This window comes from Filicampus tigris, chromosome 1 (genome assembly GCF_054856515.1).
Source record: "Filicampus tigris isolate MCC_2025a chromosome 1, RoL_Ftig_1.0, whole genome shotgun sequence".
In the NCBI taxonomy this organism is placed as follows: Eukaryota; Metazoa; Chordata; class Actinopteri; order Syngnathiformes; family Syngnathidae; genus Filicampus; species Filicampus tigris.
Genome location: NC_141217.1, coordinates 13,904,344 through 13,927,764, shown reverse-complemented (window position 1 = coordinate 13,927,764; position 23,421 = coordinate 13,904,344). Strand labels below are relative to the sequence as shown.

Below are 23,421 nucleotides of genomic sequence, written 5' to 3'. Positions count from 1 at the left end.
GTTCTTAATACAACCAAGTAAAATATGAAAATGATTTCAATAAATTCTTCACCAAGGACGGAATTTAATTTGGAGGAAGCAAGGTTATGAAATAAAATAGAATACAATAGACAGGACAAACTCGTTGACTGGTGAAGACAATTTCCCTTTGTCTTGGATGTTACTATGAACAAACACCACAAGCACACTTTGAAAAATCTTGGATGACAATTTAGGAGCGGCAAATCATTAATTATCATTTTAAATGACTTGAATGGAAGAAAACTTTCAGTCTCTCTAAAGCTGATTCAACTTATCATACTTTGCTCTGCTGTTTACGCATTTATTGGTCTACCTTTGAAACCTAAGGTAATATTTAACAGCAAAGTAGGATACACACACAACTACCTGCGAGCACAATTTCCTGACGCTGAATGTGTGCTGTTGTGAGATTTTGGGACCCATATTGTTGATTCTTCTTCTTTCATTTATTTGTTTTCAATTATGGTTAGTTCATTGATAGCTCACGCTCTTCTTTTAGTTGGCGTTTTACATGAGTACTCACGCATTTTGCTTCCTCTGTTCAGGTCTCCATTGCCAAGGTGGTCCTCGGGATTCTTGGACTGGTTGTTGTAGTTGTTTTGATCACCGTACCAACTGTGATTTATTTAAACGGTAAGTCATTTTGTCAATCGCTTTTTGAGGGTGTGCACACGATTGAATTGATCTTTCAAGGCTAAACACAGAACAGGAGTTAAGTTAATAGTTAACATGTATGTACCATCAGCAGTTCTCAGTTGTTTCCAAGCTTCTCCAGCATCTAGCCTGTCCCTCCCTTTGTTTATGGTTGTTATCATGAGGACCAGATGAATGTGCAACACTGGAAGATCTTTACTTACCATTAGAACACCAGTAAAGCAACCGAGTACCTAAATTAGGCAATAGAAACAGTTCAAATCAGATTTAATGTCAAGAAGACATAAGATTCTACCGATGTTAAACTTCAATTTTGGCATCATAAATTCAACTTTTTATGAAAAAAAATAAAACCTTTATTCTCATAACATAACTTTTGGTCTCTAAACATGAATTTGTAATTGGAACGTTTATTTTCTCGACAATAGGCAACATTTTAATTCCCGTAGCGTTTCGAGGGACACGACATGGTGGTCATGTTTCATTGGCTTGATTGAAGACTCGAGTTGCAAGGAAAAAAATCTTCCTTGTAAAGAAGTCAAAAAGTTTGAGATTTTGATTCTTCAATGAATCTGAGAAGAAGCTTGAGTATAATTTAGTGCCGAGTGTGCGGCATCCAATTTTCTTGTATTTTTCAGAGGAGCAGGTCGAAATCACGGACAGGAGGACTTTCACACTGGAGGACGCGTTCAACAGTTCCCTCAAACCCAAATCTTACAACATCTGGTGGCTCTCCGGTGGGCCATTTGAAATGTCATCATCTGCATCTTATTTTTCAAGCTTGTTTTGTTTGTAATTGTCAGCTAATTTTCATATCTATCTCATCATCTATCTCTAGATGATGAGTATCTGCGGAGCCGACAAGGCTCAGTCTATCTTCATAATGCGACCACGGGACAGTCCTCCGTCTTCTTGAGCGCAGACACGTTTGTAAGTCACATTAGTCAGTCATGTAACTGGATATGACCTATTTACCGACCTAAATTTTACCTCAATAAATTGTGCCCATGAGAATAAGTTGACATTGTCAGTACATCTGGTCATAAAATGTTCTTTTCCCATTCAAACAGAATGAAAAAGGCGCTTCCGACTATCAGCTATCTGCGGATCGCAGATACGTGGCATTTTTGAGTAACTACACAATGGTGAGATTCGGCTTTTGTTTATACGGGTCAATGTCACTCTAAAGTGCCTATGGCGTCCTCATTAGAATCACTCAGTCACCATGAAAATGTAATAGAATTATGAAACTCTCAGGTTGTATGATAAGTGGCCAAACTTTTGCAAACCTACCACTATAATAATGAGTGTCTTAAAACAGAGGTCAACCCCCCCAAAAAATCTTTACAATCAATATGCTCTATGCAGCCCCACTAGTCTAAACTTGATATTCTGATGAATATTGTGTTTGTGCAATATGAATTAAGTAGCAAAATCCCCCTGTTTTTATCCATCTCGGGGCGGCCATTTTGTCACTTCTGTCAACTAAAAATGACATCACAAATGCTCAGGGCTCAGGTAATGACCAATCACGGCTCCGCTTCAGAAAACAGGTCAGCCGTGATTGGTCGTTACCTGAGCCCTGAGCAAATGCGATGTCATTTTCAGTCAACAGCAAGCGACAAAATGGCCGCCCCGAGATGGATAAAAACGGTTGGATTTTGCTTCTTGACTCATATTCCACAAACGCAATCGTAATCAGAATGCCATGTTTAGACTAGTGGGAGCGCATAGAACATATTGTAAAGACATTTTTGGGGTTGACTTCCCCTTTAAATGTTTTTTTTTCATTGCGTGATTTACGTGATTTTAGCATGTCCCACATACTGATCTGCTAATTACATTATGTGGAACAAGTGGTTAAATGACACCGTTTTATTGTCCACAACCAGTTATTTTCAAGTCATTTTGATCATCCATCCATCCATCCATTATCCAAACCGCTTATCCTCACTGTTTATTCTATTTTCATAATCATTGAAGATTTTGCGCATATGCCTGAAAATGCTGTCCATCCTGTCATACTGGGGTAATTGCCCCAGAAACCCTCTGATGTTTTCAGTGACATAACCAGCATTTTGTTTTCCTTCAGCGCAGGTTGAAAGAGTGGCTAAGTGATCAATATTTACACGTGTGTTTCCTAGTTTCCCTTAGCTCAGCTTAACCTGTCCACTCTGTCATAAAATTCAAAGTAGATTTGTTAAACAGTACACAGTCAGCTTGCTAACGGAATCGTGTTGCACGGGTGCTCACTGAATCATGTGCTCATTGGCCAAAATGTCCAAAATGTCCACCCTGTCACATTTTTGTGTGTACATTGTCTGCTTGCAGGTAATTTATTACAAAACTATGGACATTTGACATTCTACTTAACGCAATTAGTTCAATGGAAAATCTCAACTTTTGTGGGAGGAAATGGGGAAGTCTCAAAAGTACCCCATGATTCTTTTGACTTAGATGTTTGTGTGGGTTCCACTTGATTGTGACACTGAACATTTTCCGTCCTTGATAGCTGTGGAGGCATTCATTCACAGCTTCGTACTCACTTTATGATCGGACTTTGAAGTAAGTACCCAGAGATCTTGTATTTTGGCTATTTTTCTTACTCTATTTTAATACTGTCATATGGCACCTCAGCAAGTTTGTAGAACCTTCCAACCTTCCTGAAGAAATCCAATATTTGGCTTGGGCGCCAGCAGGGAACAAACTGGTGAGTGTGACTAATCAAGTTTGAACTTGCAATGTCAGCTTTGGGGTGCGTGATGGTTTAGTGAAACGTTGATCTGCCTTTCCCAAACACTTATGTCAATTCCCAGCCAGAGATGGATTATCGAGCCGTCATACACTTGTTCTCTTTCGGATTTCTAGGCCTTTGTGTGGAAAAATAATGTGTACTTAAAGACCAGCCCAGATTCATTGTACCAGCAAGTGACATTCAATGGCAAGGAGAATCAGATTATGAATGGAATTCCCGATTGGGTGTATGAGGGTAAGTAAGAAGTAATATAAAACAACGCATTCCACTTACAATGAGCCGTTCTTGAATCACATCGCACCCCACGTACCAAGAAATGTAAGGAATCGTCTTTTACTGGAAAAATGCTCACTCCTAATTCTAATTATTATGTTTGCCAGTTTCTGGTTATTGTATTTCAATGACCATTGTGGGATTTCCTTTTACCAAAGGCTCCTAACACACATTTTCCTTCACGCTACCAGAGGAGATGTTCTCATCCAATCAGGGCCTCTGGTGGTCCCCAGGAGGAAAATATGTGGCCTATGTCGAGTTCAATGATACAGAGGTCCCCATTGTGGAGTTCTCCTGGTACGGGGATCGTCAGTATTCCAGTACTGTTTCTATCCCATATCCCAAGGTGGGTACCCATTCCTGAGCCTAAACCTTCACACATACCCAATCCTGGATATCCATATAGTGTGAGCCCCTTAAGCCTTACCACATATCCAAAGATGGATACCCTATCCATGGCCTTAACCCTAATCCCAATGTCAAGTGTTTTGCATTGCCATCTTCAGGCAGGTTCCCCAAACCCAAAGGTGAAGCTCTTTGTTGTGGACACAGACAACACTACAAATATCACCGAGGTCCTTGTTCCAGAAACATTCAGCTCACAGTAAGAGAACCCTCGCGGCTAGTAAAGTTACAGTATGTGTCGGTTGAAGATTACATTTTGCCATCTCTGGCCAAATAGGGAGCATTACTTGGCCACAGTGACTTGGGGGACTGACCAGCGTCTTGCCATCCAGTGGCTAAATAGACTCCAAAACCACCTTATCCTTCTGATCTATGACCTCCAGGGCTTCAAGTGGGTCCCCGTTGAGGTACAAAACAAGTGGCGTGCTATTTATGCTAACACATAATGCAAAATGTCATAAGCAGCCCAAAAAATAGCATCTAGGCGGTAGTGTTATTCAACAATATTTGATGCTGTTTGAACACAAGCGGTATAACAATAATGGGATAATACTCACAGGCATATATTCTTTATCCTCAGCAAAAATGACATACAGTATTTCTGTATTTTTCTGTGGAGTTGTGGCAACCGTTTCCATGTTTGTCTGTATTGTACTGCCTCCGTGCCCCCACCGGTTGCCAATAGATGTACTGTACAACAAAAGTAGCAGCACAATGTCCATTGAAGGGAAGCAAAAAATGTGGCAAAAACAGTTTAATTTGTTAAATTCTATTTTAATATGTGTTAATAAACTGCAATAATATTCAGTGCTACTTTTTGTATGCCGCCATGATGCCCAAAAAAGAAAATCACAACATTAAATACATAACGCATAAACACATACATACATCAATAAAGCGGCATTAAAATACTTATATACTGTAGATGAAAAATATTTATGTCAGAATTGTAAAATGTCTTCACGGTCTTGCTTTTTGTAGCGTCTGGACGTGAAAAGTACCACTGGTTGGGTTGGACGGGTAAGAATAAATTTTGTACATACCGTAGCTATAAAACAGAAAGACATTTTGAGCTACGCGAACATAATTTTGCTAACATAATTTTGCTAACATAATTTTTCTGGCTAGTTTTCTCCATCAGCTCCAGTTTTTTCCGAAGATAAGAAGAGTTATTACTTGTTGATGAGTGACTCCAAAGGTTACAAGCACATACATCACGTTGTGGAGGTTGGCTACGTAGACAAACTAACATGAACAAATGTACTGTATTAGAATGATGTGTTGGGGTCAACTTGATGCCAACTTTTCTTTGGCAGGGCAACGCGACGGCAATTACTACCGGAGAATGGGAAGTCATTGCCATTCAGAAAGTAACTGCAGATAGTGTGTGAGTTCATTTTAATTTTGATTTTTTTTTGGGTATTCCAATTTGCCTGGCAGGGACCCCTCAGGAAAAATATATATATTTTAGGTTTGTTAATCTTTTTGAAAGATGATTGACGTTAGTGAGTTGCTACTGGTTAGCGCGTCTGCCTCACAGTTCGAAACTTGGCTTCCAGCGTGCACTTTGCATTTTCCCCCCATTCTCGTGTGGGTTTTCTACGTCTACTTCTGTTTCCTCCCACATGCCGCAAAACATACACATTAGGAATTGAAGTCCGTAAATTGGCCGTCGGTGTGCACGTGTGCTTATGGAAAAAATAAAACAAAGTGTGATATTTTATATTTAGGTATTTTCCAAACCTCCATTAAGGTTATTGATGCTTGAACACTTTAATATTCTTTAATATAATATATGATTGAATATTCCACAGGTATTACTCTAGCAACCAAGAGGGAGGCAAACCCGGAGGAAAGAATATTTATAGGTAAGGTCTTAATGCCACTGTGATTTATGTGCTTACTTTTCAATGTGCAGCTTATACAGCGTGTGCTTGTTGCAGATGGACCAAGGGAGAGGTCAAGTGTCTAACTTGCAACTTGAGCGCTGAAAAGTGCCAGTATAATTCGGCTTATTTCAGCCAGAATGCGAGATTCTACCTCATGAGCTGCCGTGGTCAGTTGTTGTGTTTTTGTGTCAAAACATGTTCAAATGTTGCGTGACATATCTATAAAGTTGTTTACTTTTCATCAAAGGTCCTGGCATTCCTTACAGTTCTCTTATGGATAACAAGGAAGGCAAAGGTGAGGGCAGTTAGCCAAATAAGGAATAGACAAGACAAAGCTTATCTTCGCTAATCTGTCATTTCTTTCATCATTAGAACTGATGCGTTTGGAGGATAATAGCCAATTCAGCCAACTCATATCTGACATCCAAATGCCCACTATGCGTCGAGGAACTGTGAAGATTGCTGGATACAGTGAGTTCATTCAGCTGGCTATTTTTTCCGTCATTTGCATTCGGTGGCAGTTTCCGGCATGCGCATTATGTGCGGCCACGCGGGCTGGTAACACGCCTCAAAATAGAAAAGAATGACTCGTGAAATGCTTTTCTATCGTGCAGGGGCATGATGATATTTATGAGATGAGGCCATCATACTAATGATCGGCATTATTAACTAGGCTTTGAAATTGCCCATATAGGTGTGATTGTGAGTATGATTAAATCTGTCTTTTTTTCTCGCTCGCGACAGAGCTCTGGTACGAGATGTTTTTGCCACCGGGCTTCGATGAGTCCAAGAAGTACCCCTTGCTGCTGGACGTGTAAGAGCACATCGCCAGCCCCGCAAATAAAACTCGTAGGCGACAAACGTAGCCTCGCAGACCAAACCGCTAAATCAACCTTCCAGATATGCTGGTCCCTGCAGCCAGAAGGTCGACTTTAGCTACAGCGTGAGCTGGTCCACATACCTGGCTAGCACAGAGAAAATCATCGTCGCCAGCTTTGATGGGAGAGGCAGCGGTTACCAAGGCGACAAGCTAATGCACGAAATCTACAAACATCTTGGGTCCTATGAGGTGGAAGATCAGATAACAGCAGCCAGGTAAGGACGCTGAAGGCGCAGCAATCATTTCCCTTCCTTCTACGAGAAGGCCTTAACTCAATTTCTGTTTTAGGGAATTCATCAAAATGGGATTTATTGACAAAGATCGAGTTGCTATATGGGGATGGGTGAGTAGTCCAATGAGCTAATGTTTCAGCCACGTTGCACCTGGTGGGACTCTAATTCGGGGTTTTTTTGTCAGTCCTATGGTGGATATGTGGCTTCCATGGCCTTAGGATCTGGAAGTGGAGTCTTTAAATGTGGGATGGCAGTTGCTCCAGTCTCCAAATGGGAATATTATGGTATTCTGTATTTTTCTATCTATAAATTTCACATGACAGTAATAAAAGCAGGATAACAGAGTCTAGGTAATAATACCATTATAATTATTGCATTCAACAATTTTCAACAAAAACTAGACTGTGCTGAAATATGTCCTGTTTTCCTTTTTCTCCTTTCAAACTTAACACCGTGTCGAGATAAACAGTGTGCCTCCGCCTAGTGGTCGACGGTTGAATTTCACCAAAAACCGACAAGAGTTACAACAAATTAGAGTTATTAACTGCACAAATAAAAGGACCGTGAACACGGAACCCACACCGAAGGGGGGTTTACTCTATTACAATAGATCAAATATCAACGGTTCACTTTGGGTTCTTTCCAGATTCCATTTACACGGAGCGGTACATGACAAAGCCAATTGACAATCCAACAGCCTACACTGTAAGTTTGCATGCACACCCGCCAGCTGTGTAGCTATTGTACGTGTTTAAATCCAACCCCATTCTGCACAGAACTCAACAGTTACTGCACGGGCCAAGAACTTCCATTCAGTGCAGTATCTTCTGGTTCATGGAACAGCTGATGGTGAGTCCATTTATTTAAGGTGATCTAGAACAAGAAGGCCAGCATGATGGAAAAGTGCTTAGCACGTCTGCCTGACAGCCGAAAGGTCCTCGGTTCGTCCGTTTATATGCTTCCACTTTCTAGACAACGTGCATTTCCAGCAGGCGGCTGAGATTTCTGAAGCTCTGGTGAACGAGCAGGTGGACTTTGAAGCAATGGTAAGGAAACTAGCCATGCTGCTGATATGCGGGATGTGAAAATGAAATTCTGAATGTGTTGATGTTGTCCTTCAGTGGTACACGGACAAGAACCACGGGCTTCCCGGTTCTGCCTATCAGCACGTCTATACCCACATGAGCCACTTCCTACAGAGGTGCTTTGCATAAAGTCGACTGGATCAACACAATTGCACAAAGCGGACTGTATATAGAATGTTTGGTTCTTGAAATACTGTCATTTGAATGGTGGCCAACATTGTAGCAGTAATGTATCAAAAAATGATCATGATCTCGGAACTGCCACCCAATAATATCACCCAGGAACAATGACTACCGGTACTTATAAGCCCATTTACAATTGACTATTTATGTGACCCTGAAATCATTTGAATGCTACATTATCTTGTATTTATGATCTCTGATGTTGCCGCCACCGTTGCCCAGATATCCACTTAATATCGGTGGACATCATGTGATGTACAAACAAAATAAAGGTATTTTTATCTTTCTAATATTTCAAAATGTGTTAGTTATCGACTGGGCAGGGAAGAAGAAATAGCGTTTGAAAGGTATAATTATTATTATTTTTTTTCTTTATGAGTTCCTACTGATGTTCTCAGACCACTCTATAAAATCAGTGTTCCTTTAAACTGGTTGCCTATGTGTTTTCTACCCTCCATGTAGCTGTACAAAAAAAAAAAAAGAAAGAAAGAAAGAAACCCAAGTACAAGATGGGTGGCTTTCAGGTCGCACAAAGTGACAAGGTAGGGTTAAAAAGAGGACCCATTGCCAAATCAAGGTGCGATTGAGGGAGGCCAACAAGTCTACTGGCAGAAACTGGAGCACAAAACGCAAAGTTGCGTGGAGTGCGATGAGGCAGATCGTAGGCCCTCTTAATACAAAGATTCAAAAGATTCGCGTGGCGTTCATACTGAAACATGGCGTATGGCCAAATCCAGAAAACGTCTCGTGCACAAAAAAAAAAATCCATCTGTATGAATCTGTGCGTATGTATAAATCCAAGCACATTCCTTTTTGTACATCTCAATGTGTAACTGACTGCACGTGTAGACTACCAGACTCCTCCCTCTCCACGCCCCCATATAAATATGCAAGTTAGTATAAACGGGACCTGTTAGTGAGAATTCCTTGCTCTGCGCCATCAGATAATCAGATTATCAAGACATGCGTCACACATCAAAAAAGAGGAACTTCACAAAAATGTGAGCTGGAAACGCTGGTAAACAAAGCCGAGGGCCGAAAAAGTGTCACGTTGTCATTGTGGGGTCTCGAATGAGGGTGTCACATGACAAAATGTGGAGAAAGTGGAGCGCTGTGAATACTTTCCGGAGGCACTGTCGGCGTCCCGTCCACCTCACTTGAGTCGCTACCCTTCCTATCAACTGATAATTCTGTAAACACAGCTGCTTGTCGAATGTTTGCGTGGGCCCGTATCACTGTAACACATGTGAGGTCTTCTATTTACTTTTTATCAACTTTGTGTGGCACATAGCTGGCGTCAAACTGTAAGTAGAGCCGGCCCGAGCCTTGTTGCAGAATTTGACTATAATGTTATGAACTGTAGGCTCTGCCTGCTCCGTAAATGGTGGAGACAAAACATAGTGAAGTGACAGGGAGGCGTGTAAAACAGATAAAAGTAAGACCCGAGTATAAACCAATCGAAAGGTCAAACAAAATCACAGATCTTGACAGTTATTATTCACACGATACTCTGCATTGACCTTTAATGACCATTTCCGCAAACAAACCAGGCTTAATTTAGCTCTTTCCCCCCCCATACAAAAATCTACCAGTCAAAATGTATGATTAAGTTACTTCCTTGACATCAGTTAGTACTTAGCTGTTATCCAGGGCTTTTGCCGCCAATTTGTGGCATCACAGGACATTGCCGAAAGAGCACAAAATCTGGGAAAAACACGTTTTTGAGCGAACAAATGAAGACTAGGTGAATTCATGACTCTTGAACCACTAATAGGCAGTGGTTTACTGTAGAGAAACTTTCACAAGCTATAACCAAAATTTAAATCACTACATGTTTGTATCTCTTGCATCCACCATATTCAATGTCATGGCTCAGTGGGAGAGTGGTCGTTTCCCAACCAAGAGGTTGTGGGTTCGATCCCCGGCCATTGTGACTAGAGATATAGACCGGTATGTTTTTTTTCAGGGCCGATACCGATACCGATTATTAGTAGTCAAGGGGGCCGATAACCGATATTTGCAGCCGAAATATTGGCATCAAAAAATAAAACAAAACTCTTAACTTTGTTGAAGTGCCTTTACGCGTGTTTGTTGAACATTTTTTCAGATTTGCATAGTTTTGCTGTTTTTTTTTTTTTTAATATTATACATTTTTGACAAAGTTCAGGGAGCACCCAGGATCGTCAGCATGTCTTCAAAAGTTACAAGAAAACTTAAACAATTGCTCCCTATAGTTTTCGACAGTAAATAAAGTTCTCCAACATTTCAAAATGACAGAAATGTTAAAATTTCACTTAGCTTTGTTTTGATTTCAAACAAAACCAAAAGGTGCAAAGTGTTCCCAGGGTCAGTAGAATCTCTAATAAACTTAACTGAAAATTGAAACAAATACTTCCTTGAAATTAACACATTTTGAAGTCGATTTATTATCGGCCATCCATCAGATTTAAAAAAAAGGCCGTTACCGATATTCATCGAAACGCCGAATATCGGCCCGGCCGATAATCGGTCTATCCCTAATTGTGACCATGTTGAAGTATCCTTGAACAAGATACGTGAACCTCCAGTTGCTGCATCATCAGTAGGTAGATGAGGTACAGTGTGAAGCGCTTTAGGTACCAAAGGTAGAAAAGTGCTGTCCAAGTGACAGCCCATTTACCCATTTACCATGAATTATCAAGGATCCTCACATACTGACTCATTGTGTCCACATAATAACCCACGCACACACTGCACACGGGATATCACGGTAGCCCATTTAAGGATCACATCCTCTCTGCTTGCCAGGAGTGCTGAGTTTATTTGTTTGACCTTCGCACCTAAGCACCAACTGGCATCACGCGTCACTGACTTTCCCAACAGGGGCTGAAACACATTTGACTAATGGCTCGAGAGTAATTGTTGGGCCGTAAATAGGGCTGGAACCTACCCACCTGAGCAGATCCACCGTCAGGTATTCAAGAGCTATCATCGTTCTTCTGAAAGAGGAAAAAGGTGAGATGCGTTTGAGTCAACTTATCTTCCGGTCACTGGTGCAAGCTTTTTCGTACTTACTGTTTATGTATTGTTCTGGTTCTATGGGACAGGTTGTAGCAATGACAAACATTCGCTCCCTGGTTGGCCTCCTTGTCGTCCTCAGCTTTGTCCAGAGTAGCTGGCAGGTTCCTCTTCAAGACATCTCAAGGTACCACACTAACCGGAAATATACTGGGTGAGAATACATTTGCCTCCGTTTCTTTATGAAGGACATGTTCTTCCTCCTCAAGCTCAGAGACAGATGATGCTTTAGTGAGGAGACATTCGGAGGGAACGTTCTCCAACGACTACAGCAGATATCTTGAAGACCGCAAAGCTCAGGACTTTGTCCGCTGGTTGATGAACAACAAGCGGAGCGGGTTAGTACAACTTATGGCTTGTTCGGATCTGACGTGACAATTTATCACTTTGTATTATATTGACTGAATGTAAGAGTTGTTCTTAGAGCTAGACGTATCAAATATTGAAAGAAAGCAACAATTTTTACTTTATAAAAGTCTAAGGATGGACCATTTCAGACAACTCTTACGCATTATTATTGACACGAGAATAGTTGTCCTAGTGCTCACCCTTTCGGAATCACAGAATTGCTAATTAACTCAATTAACCTTACCTACACATTTTGGCACTGAAGGATGGAGAACTAACCCACACCAGCACAGGGAGAAGACACAAAATCTACACAAAAAGGCCTGAACGGAGTTTCAAACTCACATCCACCTGAATGTGTTGCTTGAAAGTAGCTCCAACAGCTTCACAAACTGACACATGTTGCTCGAAATGAAGAAATTAGCATCCTTGTTCAGCACAGATTGACTACTGTAGTAGGTTGACAGTGGGGCTCTCTAGTGTTCCCAAAACCTCCTACTACATGTAGCATAAATGCCATAGGGATTTAAAAAGTTGCCAATCTTCGAGGAAGAAAAACTAGCGCTACAATAACAAATTCATATTTCGAGAAAACAAAAATGATGTATTTCCAAAAGTATAGTCACTTCATTTGTTCGCATTTCTCTTGGTTGCCCAGGACATTCAGAATCAGTTATGCTGGCCCATGTAACGTAAACTATATTCTTTAACCACTCATATTTCAAATTGGGCCTCGCAGCAATTTTTCTATCTGCTGATTGGTCGGTCAGAGCATAACTTGTTACAGCCAACTTTGACTAAGAAAAGATGCCGACCGATCTGCGCACATTAATACATTTAATAACCAGCCTATGTGGTGAGTTTGATTTATTTGCTTTAAATTTTGTATGTTTATGTCATGTTAAGAACTGACCAGATGATCTACCGGTACTTTACATGGCACAGTTGTATGTAGTTATCTTGAGTTTCTGTATCGTACTTATGGTTTCTATAATTGCAGCTTGATAGTGGCGGTATTATGGCAAATTACGTTTACCGTATTTAATTGTTGAGAAAACTTCATCCATATACTGTACTGCAATACATACAGTATATGAATGTGAGGTGTAGTTATTTATGTCCACTCGGGGTTACCATCTCCACTTTCTACAATGTAGAATCTTAGACGTTGGATGCGTCTTTAAAAGGTTGGCCCGGCTGGTTGTGTGACATAGAAAGTGAGCAAATGAGGATGTCCAGTTGGTTGGCTGTTAACTAGCTATAGCATGATCACTGCTCGTCCTGGCACTCTGGCTAAGAATGTGCTTGTGTTCACTGTGTTTGGTTACCGTTGGTTCAATAATGTGATTGAAAGAGCACCAGCGGCTGTTTCCATCCTCATTCTAGCCTAACTGCCTGTTATTGATTACAGTTCATCCTAACTAGTGGTAGTAGGGCTAACTTCAATTAGCTAACAATGTTTACTGTAGATGTGCAGCTGTATAAATTAAGTACTTTGCTATAGTCACAAAGCACACATTGTTTTTGATCCCAAATTTAGGATTTTTTTTTTTTTTTATTAACATAATTTCCTCTTGGATTGCGATTATTACAGTTTGAGATACACTGACAGAAGATTGCGCCCTTGTTCCTAGCTCCATGGAAAAGCGCCACGCCGAGGGTACCTACACCAGCGACGTGAGCTCTTACCTCCAGGACCAGGCCGTGAAAGACTTTGTCACCGGGCTCATGTCTGGACAGATCCGAAGAGAGTAGGGGAACTTCCTGCTTCTTTGCATTCCTCCGGTGCCTGATTCAACTGTGACAACATCTTGGCTGCTTTGTCCTGCCCCCTTCACGTTCGACCTTGATGTCTCTCTTCTCTTCTCATGCAATAATAAATCACATGAATGCGTTGAGTGGAGTGAAGAGAAGTTGCATTTTACAACATGAAGAACGCTAGCTAAGAATTAGCTTCTTTAGCATCAAATAAGTAGCTTTGAATAACATAATACATGCATATTTACATTTAAAACTAGCAGCTTCAAAGTCATTCAGCTATCAAACTGTAATGAGATGAGTGTCCACTATACATTTGTATACATTTTAACAAAAAAATAACAGCTTTTTGTTTCTGGTGCACTGGTTTGTAAATGCTTACCTATGTTCATTTGCCTGACTTCCACACAGGTAGCATGGGTTCGACTCTCACTGAATCAGAGTGTAAGAGGTTGTCTGTCTTTATGTGTCCTGTGAGTGACTGCCAACCAGTCCAGGGTAGTTAGCCCTTTGCCCCGAAGTGAGCTGAGATAGGTTCCGGCGTCCCGTGAACCTGAACAGGATAAATGGCATTGAAAACGCATGGATGGTTTGTAAATAAGGACAGTCAAATGAACATGAAGTCTGTATTTTTTTTTCATCTAAAAGCAGAAACAACTCTAGCAGGAAGTATTTTTATGGGGAACAAGAAATAATTACTATTGACTGTTTAAATGCATATTTTCAGATCAATATAACACAATAGGAACTCTAATTAATGTTTCCTATTCTGTTAAGTTGATCTGAAAATATGCATTTAATCATCAATAATAATCACACAATTAACATTCACAAAAAAAAAAAACAAAAACACCTGTGTTTTGTTCACGGGCACAAATCTGGACACCATAATGGGCCAGTAATGGACCCGTAATGGTTTCCATGGTTTGCATGTACCCAGATGGGAGTTCAAGATGCGTGATCGGGGGTTAAACCGGAGAAGGCACGTGGACGGAAGCTTCACCAGCGACGTGAACAAAGTTCTGGACTCCATGGCGGCCAAGGAATACTTACTCTGGGTCATGAACTCCAAATCTTCAGGGGAGAGGTAAAGACGACTCAGTAGTTGCCTTGGTCAACTAGCATGATCCTAGTATGATGTTCTGTGTGTTCCAGTACGAGAAGCCAAGCCGACCACTGAGGACAAGCTCGCTGTGAGGACGACGTAAGAAAACAAACATGAGGAACAGGAAGCCATAGTTAAAAAAAAAAAAAAAAAAAAAAAAAAGCAGATTCTTCCATTGTTTTGAAAGCACCTCCAGAATATTTTTTGTACACATTTAAATTATTTTCTATTTATAAAAGGTACAAAAAAATGTAACGCTCAGGTATAAACAATTCTGCACTGCAAAATAAATGTTTTTTCATTGAGATTTTGCATTAGTTCCACTGCACATATAAGAAACATGTTGATATTTTGACACTTTCATTGCACATTTTTTTAAGTGGAGATGACAATATTTCTTTTGCTGTTGATCATCATAACCAAAGATAATGACGGTATTGCACATGAACCATGGATGGACTGTAGTAGATCGACACGGTGGTGCCTTACATACGATACAATGTTACGTCATAAAACACCCCTTTTAGTGACCCCGCAAACTACAAAAGAGTATTTTCGTTGTTGCAGAGGATAAATGCCTTGTTATATTGTCTGCCAAGTATTGTTTGCGTTCAGTTATCTGTTGCTTAGAAGGTTATAACGCAGCAACTATCGAAGCCACTCGTTAGCCCGCAGTCTATAGCATTTTGCATTGTGTTTACTGTTAGCATTAAGCTATCAGACAAATCTATTTGGTTGTTTTAAATACAAAGCATACATGTCATTCTCTTTGTTTTATTTTGGCAAAGAGCTTGAAGCCTATTCTGTGGAGAATTGTTCACTATCGGCCAAACTGCTGCCTATTGTGAAGTGAGTTGAATTCACAGCCACCAGACTGTGCTCTTATCTCGTCAAAGCAAAAAATCAGCCGGACGACGGCTCGCATCTTGAAAAACTCCAAAGTCAGGTGACCTGAATCTCATCGCACCACTGTGGACAGATAGATGAAGAGACCACACACTCCTTGGCTCATCTTCAAACTACTTATTCCCAAATCACCTGCTTGTTTAGACAATCTATTGTTTTCTTTTCTTCCGGTAGATGATCTTCTGTTGTTCAAAGGCAAAGATAGACATGGGGAAAAATAATAACTTTATGTATGTTTATTGAATTTTTTATTGACACTCTTTTGATCATATCCTTCTCATTCTGCTGAACAAAATCACAATTTAACAACAAATTCGAACTGATTACTTCACAATCTCCAGTCAACCTGCCAACCAAACGCACATGGCTATCGTCTATCAAAGTTTAAGGCAAAAAAAAAAATACAAATAAAATACACACAGATACAGTCAAAATATGTGATATTGATATAATTTTGACCTCTATTAGTTTGTCGAGGCATCGTGAGAAGCATCAGACATTGGGAAAGAAACATCTACATCAGAAAAATGCCTTGGACATCATTTTTAGTAATATATTAGTAACACTGAATAAAATAAAATATAGTATATATTGTACAGTGTTAAGACTGTTCAGCACATATTACAGGTTGTCCTTTGCAGAAAAAAAGTATTATTGCATCCCTAGAAGTACTAATGGTGTCTTTAAAAAAAATTTATTTTGAACGCCAACACAACACAGAGGACAGCGTAGGTCCGTGGATGACACGTACTGACAGCGGTAAAGATTTTTGAACAAGCCACTCGAAAGATCAGCAATGATGAACAAGAAAAGAAAAAGACCAAGTAGCAAATTGCCGAAGAAGGCTAAGCTCATTGCTACCTTGAAAAAGATGAAGGGAAAAAAACCCAGCTGTAACATCACAAAAAAATTCAATATACAGAATATATATGAGATTTAATATAATATTTTCCCCAAAAAAGATTTGCTTTAGACACACTTTTCACAGAAATCCTAAATTCTACAATAGTGTCCATCACATATTTAAGCCATTTAACAATTTTTCTGAGGCAGGATTTTGTAAAGGTTACAGATTTTGCGAAACATATAAAATACAATTAAATAGTTTTCAAAAAGTGTATTTTAGTTGGCCCGTTTGTTGCTGGTTTCACACAAATGTGCACTGGATCTTTAATATAGTCGCTGATGTTGTTTCTAATTTCATGTATTATTCACAAGTTGCACACTACACGCATTACAAAAAAAAAAAAAAATCAGTGTATCACAGTACAAAGGTGGTGAAGTGTGGCACAGTTTTTTTTTTCAATGAACAAAACAGACAGAACGATGGCATTGTCTGCCAGTGTGTGTCATCACAAACTTGTCTCCCGGTCCAAGCTCTTGTCGTGCCTCCGACGCTTGTGGCGCTTCTCAACTCTCTTGGGTAAACTGGCAAGGTGAGAGGGGGAAAAAAACACAACATAACTGAAAAACCATATATATACATTTTTTTGTAAATGTAGAGAGAGGCTGATGGGAAATGCCAAAGGAACAAATGCATTCAGAACTAAATCACTGGGTAATACAGCACAGCTATTGTCGCAGTCCCAAGACATCATGCAAACATGCCCCCTAGTGGCTGTAAGCAGCATATCTATCACAATGGAGCGATCTGATTGGATGGCTAGATTAGATAGCTAGATAGCTAGATAGCTAGATAGCTAGATAGCTAGATAGATAGATAGATAGATAGATAGATAGATAGATAGAAAGAAACCTGGAGGCAGGTACTACCCTTTAAAATGCTGACATCACTGTCAAGTTGAAGTAAATATATGCAGTTCCTTAGACTTTCCTTAGACAGTTATGTGGCTTTTTTATGTTAAGTCTGACAGTAAACCTTAATTTAGAATGGCGATAAACATCTAGAAGGTTCTTTTTTGAACAATTGTTGCATGTTGTGAAGTGAAGTGAGTTGAATTCACTGCCACCATGCAACACTTGTATGGCAAATTTTGGCTCGCAAGTCAAAGGAAAAAAATCAGCCAAGCGACAATTTGTACTACAAAAACCCAGAAGCTGGGTCAGTGGTAATTCAAGGTCCCGCTGTATTCTTCCTAACATGCACGGGCAGCAGAAGAGCATGCGTGCCCAGGCCAGGTGTGTACATTTTCAAACCAAAAACATTCATTCGAGATCACTGGGTCAAAACTTGCAGCTATTCCAAACCCTAAACAAGCAACAGGACAAGACTCACCTTTGGCTTCTCAGCTTCTGAGAGGTTAGGAAGGGGAGCTTGATGGGTGGAATGAGGCAGAGGGAGGCAATGCAGGAGATTCTATGTTAGTCTACTGGCTGGACAACCATTAGGACAGGGTTTCTCATAAGTCGTGTCCACACACACACACACACACACATTTGTTTGAATTAAAAAAAAACAAAAAACAACAACTCCAGGGTCACAGAAAGTTCATTTAACAAAATGTAACTGCGTAGAACAGGCTGACAAGCAAGTATTCATTTTGTTTATAGTTACTGGAGTGAAGGGGTTGCACCAATGTGTGTTGAAGTGAGGAGACAAATCATATTTCATTATAAAGTTAACAAAGAAAAATAAAACCCGCTGATCCAAGGAGGTAATGGTAACATACAAAAAGAAATGAGAAAAGTTTGCAAAAAAACCCTCGGTTTTCAGTGACCTAAAACATAGTTTGTGTGAGGGCAAAAGTCTAATAACCATGTTTGTATGGACATGAACTGCTTGAACCTAAACATACCGCCTCCATAATAGTCTGGGAAAATTAGATTCTAAGTAATAAACATGGCAGGTTCACCAAAAACACAAAATTCCTTTTTTTTCTCTTTTTTTTTTTTTTTGGGAGGGCATACCTTTTAGCAGCCGGATCCTTTTCCACGGGGTTCACACCCTTCCAAACATTCCCAAAGGAACCTTTAGACATCTCATCAGTGATGTTCACTGTAGCTGGGTCGCTCCTTGAAATACATTTATTAAAAAAAATAAAAATAAAATAAAAATGAAAAATAAAGATAAGCATAGGATAGTTCAGTGTTTTAAGACAATGTGGCAGTTACAAAATGACTTCTTAACGTACTTGTAGTGGCCTTCAAGTGGAACTTGCACAATGCCTTCTTCTTCTACAATGATACTGTGTTCCTCCTGAGGAGAGACACAAGTGATTGTCAGCAAGGAGTTGTTGTCACCTCTACGAAAGAGTTGCAATTCTCCTTGAAAAGTGTTGGGGTTCAAACTACAAATGATTTCACATCATCTTTTATGTATCGCTGCACCTCTTGTGCAGCATCTTCTAGCTTCTTTTTCTTCCACTCTGGCATCAAGTCATCCAACCAGCTCAGTTCTCTCTTGCTGAAGATGAAGTCCAGGAGCTTACGGATGAAGACGAGTGCCAAGACCTTATGCAACACAAATACACAAAACACACTGTATGTAATATTCAACAACCACCTTTGAATCTGCATCCACAAAAAAGGTTCATGCGCAATGACATCACACTGAATGCTTGACTCTCTCAGAACAAATGCCTTTTTTTTTTTCCTTTTTTACCATCATTGGGAAAACTATGGCGGCCCTGGAGGTCTTGATGACCCATAGCAGCACCAAACAGCTGAGCTGGATGATGGTGAAGAGGTGCACCTTCCTCAGCGGAACATGGCGAAGGTAAATGAAGTCAGGCTGATGCTTGGCCGGCATCCCAAACAATTTGAGACGGTCAAAGAACTGCCAACAGAGAAGTCGGATACAACTAATCAGCTGCATCTTTTCTCAAAAACATCACGATTGATATCCATCTATCTATCTATCTATCTATCTATCTATCTATTCTAGCTCTTTACACCAGGTAACACCTAAACAAATACTCAACTCAGTATCACCATCATGACCAAAATTAAAATCTAGCAGCAATAGGTGTTTTAAAAAAGGAAACTACCTTTTCTTAAAAGTATGTTTAATATTTGTCGCACATAAGCTGCTGACATCAACAATGTGCTTAAACATAGAAAGTAAAAAACTGTAATTAAATAATGATGTGGCTAAAATGTATTGCACATAAACGTTAAAGAAAAAATATACCTAAATGTTTTAAAACAAACATTTCTTGAAGGCCAAATGTGAATGTATTGAACCTAAAAATGAAAGATAACTGAACTGTACTGAAACGTAATTCTTTCACATGCCACTAGAGGGAGCCCATGTGCCACTCTTTGAGAATCACTGATCTAGTCCCCTAAAGTTTGAGATGATCCTTTGGTGGTAAAGAAAAAATAACAAAAAATATGTGAACCAACCAGACCCAAATCATTTGTAGTCCACTGGATTCACAACAAAAATGGCTGAAAGACTCCCAAAACTCACCTGGATGCCTCTAAGGGAAGACGCCCCCATGTAGAGAAACACTCCATACAGCACAGGCATGGGGATGAACTGGAATTAAAACACAGACCAGTCATTTCTGAGCTATCCATATTTGCACGGCATGTGTTTATTTGTTTATTTAGCTGACCTTCAACACAGAGGTCATAAAAACAGAGCAGCCCATTAGGGTGAAGATCATGAGGCCAGTAAAGCGCTGCTCACGGATGCCCAGGAACTTGGGCTGCTCTCCGGGTGCAGAGCACTCGGACTCCAGCTTCAAGCTGTTCACGTGAGAAATAGAAAGCACGGTGGCGGCCACGAACCACGGCAGGCCCATCACAGAGCACACGCCCAGCATCACCCCGACCACAAACAAATCCAGGTGGTAGCCACAACCTTTCTGAAAGACCATAGCCAAGACCAGGACATTTTATCCGCAGGTCCAAGAACTTCAGAAGTCATTTACATTTGTGGATAGGTGTACCTTCAGTTTGTGCTCCTTCCTGTTGATAATAACAGCCGTGATCTGTTGGTCCATGAAGATGAGGATTGTGCACAACAGAGCAGGGATGAAGGTGATGATGGTGGTCCACCACGGGTTGGGGCCCACAGGGTTTACAACCCAGCTGCGATCATCTCTGGTTGGCTGAAAAGGCAAAAGGTCAGAACTGTGGCGATTTTTCACACTTATTATCATTGCTTTGAATATTTTGTTTAAAAAAAAAAAAAAAAGGATTGGGTGGACTGGATAAGACTCACCTTAAACTTGTTGGGAACTTGTAACTTTGGTGAGGGAATGCCCAGAGCGTAGTCAACCAGAACCATGGTGAGGATAGTGATGAAGACTGCAAAGTCACTGATGATGGCACGCACCTGAAGGCAAACATGGACACGATGCTCTTTTATCTAAAAACGGCATCGATTTCGGTGTAGCTGGACCACCAGGTGGCTACGTTGGTACTGGCCTTGGTCGGAAAGTAGCGCCTTGTCTTGAACTCCTTGAGGAAGGCGGACATGAAGACGGTAGAGAAGAAGAGGACCACACACCAGAAAAGGACGTCAGGTATGTAAGGGCCGTGGGGACCACAGGCGCTGCCCTCGAACTCACCGTGCAGCTCTTCGCACTCCTACTGGCACCAGAGGACACGATGAGGATAATAGTGGAACAATGATGGCAAGCAAGTCAATCTAATGAGTGCTAACCTAATCCTCCAAAAGTCTTGCCCACATGTTTTAGTTGATCATTTAGGGGTCTTGGTTCATTAGCGCTAAAAATGCTATAGTATGTATGACTTTATTGGGCTGAGACGGACCAACACATTCAATCATCTACGCATTTTTCTGTCACTTTTGACGACAACAGAACAATTAGTGGGATGGTTTGTCTCTCGGTAATGACACAACTAAACAGCTGCTCTGTGGTGTTCCCAGCGCAGAGAATTGTGGTCCTCCTAAAGGGAAAACTATTGGCCTGATATAATTGGATTGTGCTGGTGAACTCGACCAGTGAGTTTAAAGATTATTTACCTGAACTTCCAGCATGGTCCAGTTGACCTGCGAGGCTGTGATGTTTCTCTCCTCCCAGGACAGCCGAGTCTCATTGCTGGGATCTCTGGGCTCCACACAAGTGCACCTACGGAATACAATGTAGACCATTAAGTTACCTCCAGATTATTCAGAATTAGTAGGTTTCATACTTGGAAAAAAAAACTATCCTAAAGACACATTTATTTTATCTTTGGTCTCAGCTCACTCAAACATTGAAGTGAATAGGGTTCTTTCTTGCTTTTATTAAAGAGACATCAACCCAAACATATTTTTTTCCAGAATATGTTCTGTGCAGGCCCACTAGTTGAAACACGACATTCTTATTAATACTGCATTTGTAGAGTATGAGTTAAGCAGCAAAATACACCTGCTTTTAGCCATCTCAGGAGGCGGCCATTTTGTCATTTCTGTCCACGGATAATAACATCACAGATGCTCAGGGCTCAGGTAACGACCAATCATGGCTCAGCTTTAGGAAACAGGTGATCTGTGATTGGTTGCCATCCGAGCCCTGAGAAACTGCAATGTCATTTTCAGTCGACAGAAGTGAAAAAATGGCTGACCCCAGAGATGGCTAAAAACAAGTGGCTTAACTCTTATTCCACAAACGCAATATTTATCATAATGCCTTGTTTCAACTAGTGCGCCTGCATAGAACATATTCTTGAAAAAAATATGATCGGGTTGACTTCCACTTTAAGGCAATAACTTTATAAGGCACTTACGAATACAGTGTTAATTTCTGAAGGTTGTTGTTTTTATTGATGGGATAGTGCACGCCCAGGTGGAGAAGTTTCTCCAGGGCCTCGTAGATGAATATGATGCAGATCAGGGCAGCAAAGGCTTCCTCTGTGAATCGTGTGATGTAACAAACAAGTGAGCTGGCGTCTGTGGCCACAAGCAGGAGACAGAAAAAGGACGTCCAAAGGCCGATACAGGCCCTCAGGGAGAGGTAGGAGAGGCCATAGTCCCTGCAAATGCATATGAAAGTCTTCAGAAACGACATGACTTTGCAAAGTGCCTCAAATGAGAAGAACCATATATGCAAAGAAAAAGACACACTTGCAGAACTTGAAGAGGATCTTCTCAAACACAAGGACCGGACCGGTGCTGCCAAGGATTGTAAGTGGCTGCCCAGCAAAAAGCGAGTAGGCAATTCCAGTCATGGAAGCCCCAAACAAGGACTCGATAGCACTCTAAAAACACAGGAGGAACAATTGTTATGGGTCAAATTTTATGTTATCATAGGAAATGATGCTTGGACAGTATCCAAGTATTGCTTAAAGTCAACTCTAACATAAATTTTCAAGAATATGTTCCCAGCGGGCCCAATAGTTGAAACACGGCATTCTGATTAATTTTGCCTTTATGGAATATAAATTAAGCAGCAAAATGCACTCGTTTTTTGGCCATCTCCGGGGGCGGCCATTTTGTCTTCTGTCGACTGAAAATGACATCATAACTGCTCACAACGACCAATCACGGCTCAGATTCAGACAACAGGTCAGCCGTGATTGGTCGTTGTGAGCAGTTGTGATGTCATTTTCAGTCGACCGAAGACAAAATGGCCGCCCCCAGAGATGGCTAAAAACGAGTGGATTAACACTTATTCCACAAATGCAATATTTATCAGAATGCTGTGTTTCAACTAGTGGGCTTGCTGGGAACATATTCTTGAAAAAATATGTTTGGGTTGGCTTCAGTCAACCCAAACATATATTTTTCCATAATATGCTCTATGCAAGCCCATAGACAAACGCAATATTCATCAGAATGCCGTTGGCTTTTGTCAACCCAAACATATATTTTTCCACAATATGTTCTGTGCAAGACCACTAGTTGAAATACGGCATTCTGATTAATATTGCATTTGTGGATTATAAATTAAGCAGCAAAATGCACCCACTTTTAGCCATCTCAGGGGGCAACCATTTTGCCACTTCTGTCGA

General features: G+C 40.6%; 3 protein-coding genes and 1 long non-coding RNA gene across 10 annotated transcripts in view; 2 read left to right on the top strand and 2 right to left on the bottom strand.

Moving 5' to 3' along the window:
- Nucleotides 1-357: 357 nt before the first annotated feature.
- LOC147152892 (dipeptidyl peptidase 4-like) lies at nt 358-8,806 on the top strand. The gene is made up of 26 exons (XM_086039342.1): nt 358-486; nt 567-654; nt 1,314-1,412; nt 1,514-1,605; nt 1,746-1,820; nt 3,188-3,240; nt 3,313-3,385; nt 3,544-3,664; nt 3,895-4,049; nt 4,210-4,307; nt 4,386-4,515; nt 5,090-5,128; nt 5,237-5,335; nt 5,425-5,495; nt 5,923-5,976; nt 6,052-6,164; nt 6,245-6,292; nt 6,370-6,468; nt 6,742-6,811; nt 6,898-7,092; nt 7,166-7,220; nt 7,295-7,394; nt 7,757-7,815; nt 7,887-7,959; nt 8,083-8,156; nt 8,232-8,806. Exons 1-26 carry the CDS (start codon nt 484-486, stop codon nt 8,322-8,324), a joined length of 2,229 nt encoding a protein of 742 aa, XP_085895468.1. The 5' UTR covers nt 358-483; the 3' UTR covers nt 8,325-8,806.
- Nucleotides 8,807-9,324: 518 nt separating this feature from the next.
- On the top strand, nt 9,325-14,915 carry LOC147152890 (glucagon-1-like). Of its 3 annotated transcripts, XM_086039470.1 has the most exons (7): nt 9,325-9,396; nt 11,241-11,372; nt 11,465-11,562; nt 11,645-11,773; nt 13,418-13,534; nt 14,482-14,628; nt 14,697-14,915. In XM_086039470.1, exons 3-7 carry the CDS (start codon nt 11,474-11,476, stop codon nt 14,719-14,721), a joined length of 507 nt encoding a protein of 168 aa, XP_085895596.1. In that variant the 5' UTR covers nt 9,325-9,396; nt 11,241-11,372; nt 11,465-11,473; the 3' UTR covers nt 14,722-14,915. The 3 variants fall into 3 exon arrangements, with proteins under 3 accessions (XP_085895596.1, XP_085895588.1, XP_085895577.1); XM_086039462.1 differs by lacking the exon at nt 9,325-9,396 and having other exon boundaries at nt 11,195-11,372; XM_086039451.1 differs by lacking the exons at nt 9,325-9,396; nt 11,241-11,372 and having other exon boundaries at nt 11,456-11,562.
- Nucleotides 10,351-14,835, bottom strand: LOC147152891 (uncharacterized). Its single transcript, XR_015088016.1, has 5 exons — nt 14,595-14,835; nt 13,924-14,094; nt 13,473-13,645; nt 11,433-11,570; nt 10,351-11,356 (listed from the first exon to the last, which is right to left on the bottom strand). It is a non-coding gene; the product is annotated as an uncharacterized LOC147152891 (long non-coding RNA).
- Nucleotides 14,916-15,773: 858 nt separating the features above from the next.
- Nucleotides 15,774-23,421, bottom strand: part of LOC147152889 (sodium-driven chloride bicarbonate exchanger-like) — a 33,074-nt gene continuing 25,426 nt past the window's right edge. For 4 of the 5 annotated variants that reach the window (XM_086038794.1, XM_086038455.1, XM_086038540.1 and 1 more), the window contains 13 exons: nt 22,535-22,668; nt 22,198-22,443; nt 21,452-21,557; nt 20,890-21,051; nt 20,684-20,797; nt 20,409-20,570; nt 20,073-20,324; nt 19,925-19,993; nt 19,115-19,288; nt 18,841-18,963; nt 18,645-18,709; nt 18,421-18,525; nt 15,774-16,980 (listed from right to left, as the gene is read on the bottom strand). In XM_086038794.1, the coding sequence (XP_085894920.1) occupies nt 16,905-16,980; nt 18,421-18,525; nt 18,645-18,709; nt 18,841-18,963; nt 19,115-19,288; nt 19,925-19,993; nt 20,073-20,324; nt 20,409-20,570; nt 20,684-20,797; nt 20,890-21,051; nt 21,452-21,557; nt 22,198-22,443; nt 22,535-22,668 (1,788 nt within the window). In that variant the 3' untranslated portion in view covers nt 15,774-16,904. Of the gene's footprint in view, nt 16,981-17,788; nt 17,827-18,420; nt 18,526-18,644; nt 18,710-18,840; nt 18,964-19,114; nt 19,289-19,924; nt 19,994-20,072; nt 20,325-20,408; nt 20,571-20,683; nt 20,798-20,889; nt 21,052-21,451; nt 21,558-22,197; nt 22,444-22,534; nt 22,669-23,421 lie in introns of all 5 variants that reach the window. The other variant, XM_086038713.1, reaches the window with a different exon arrangement.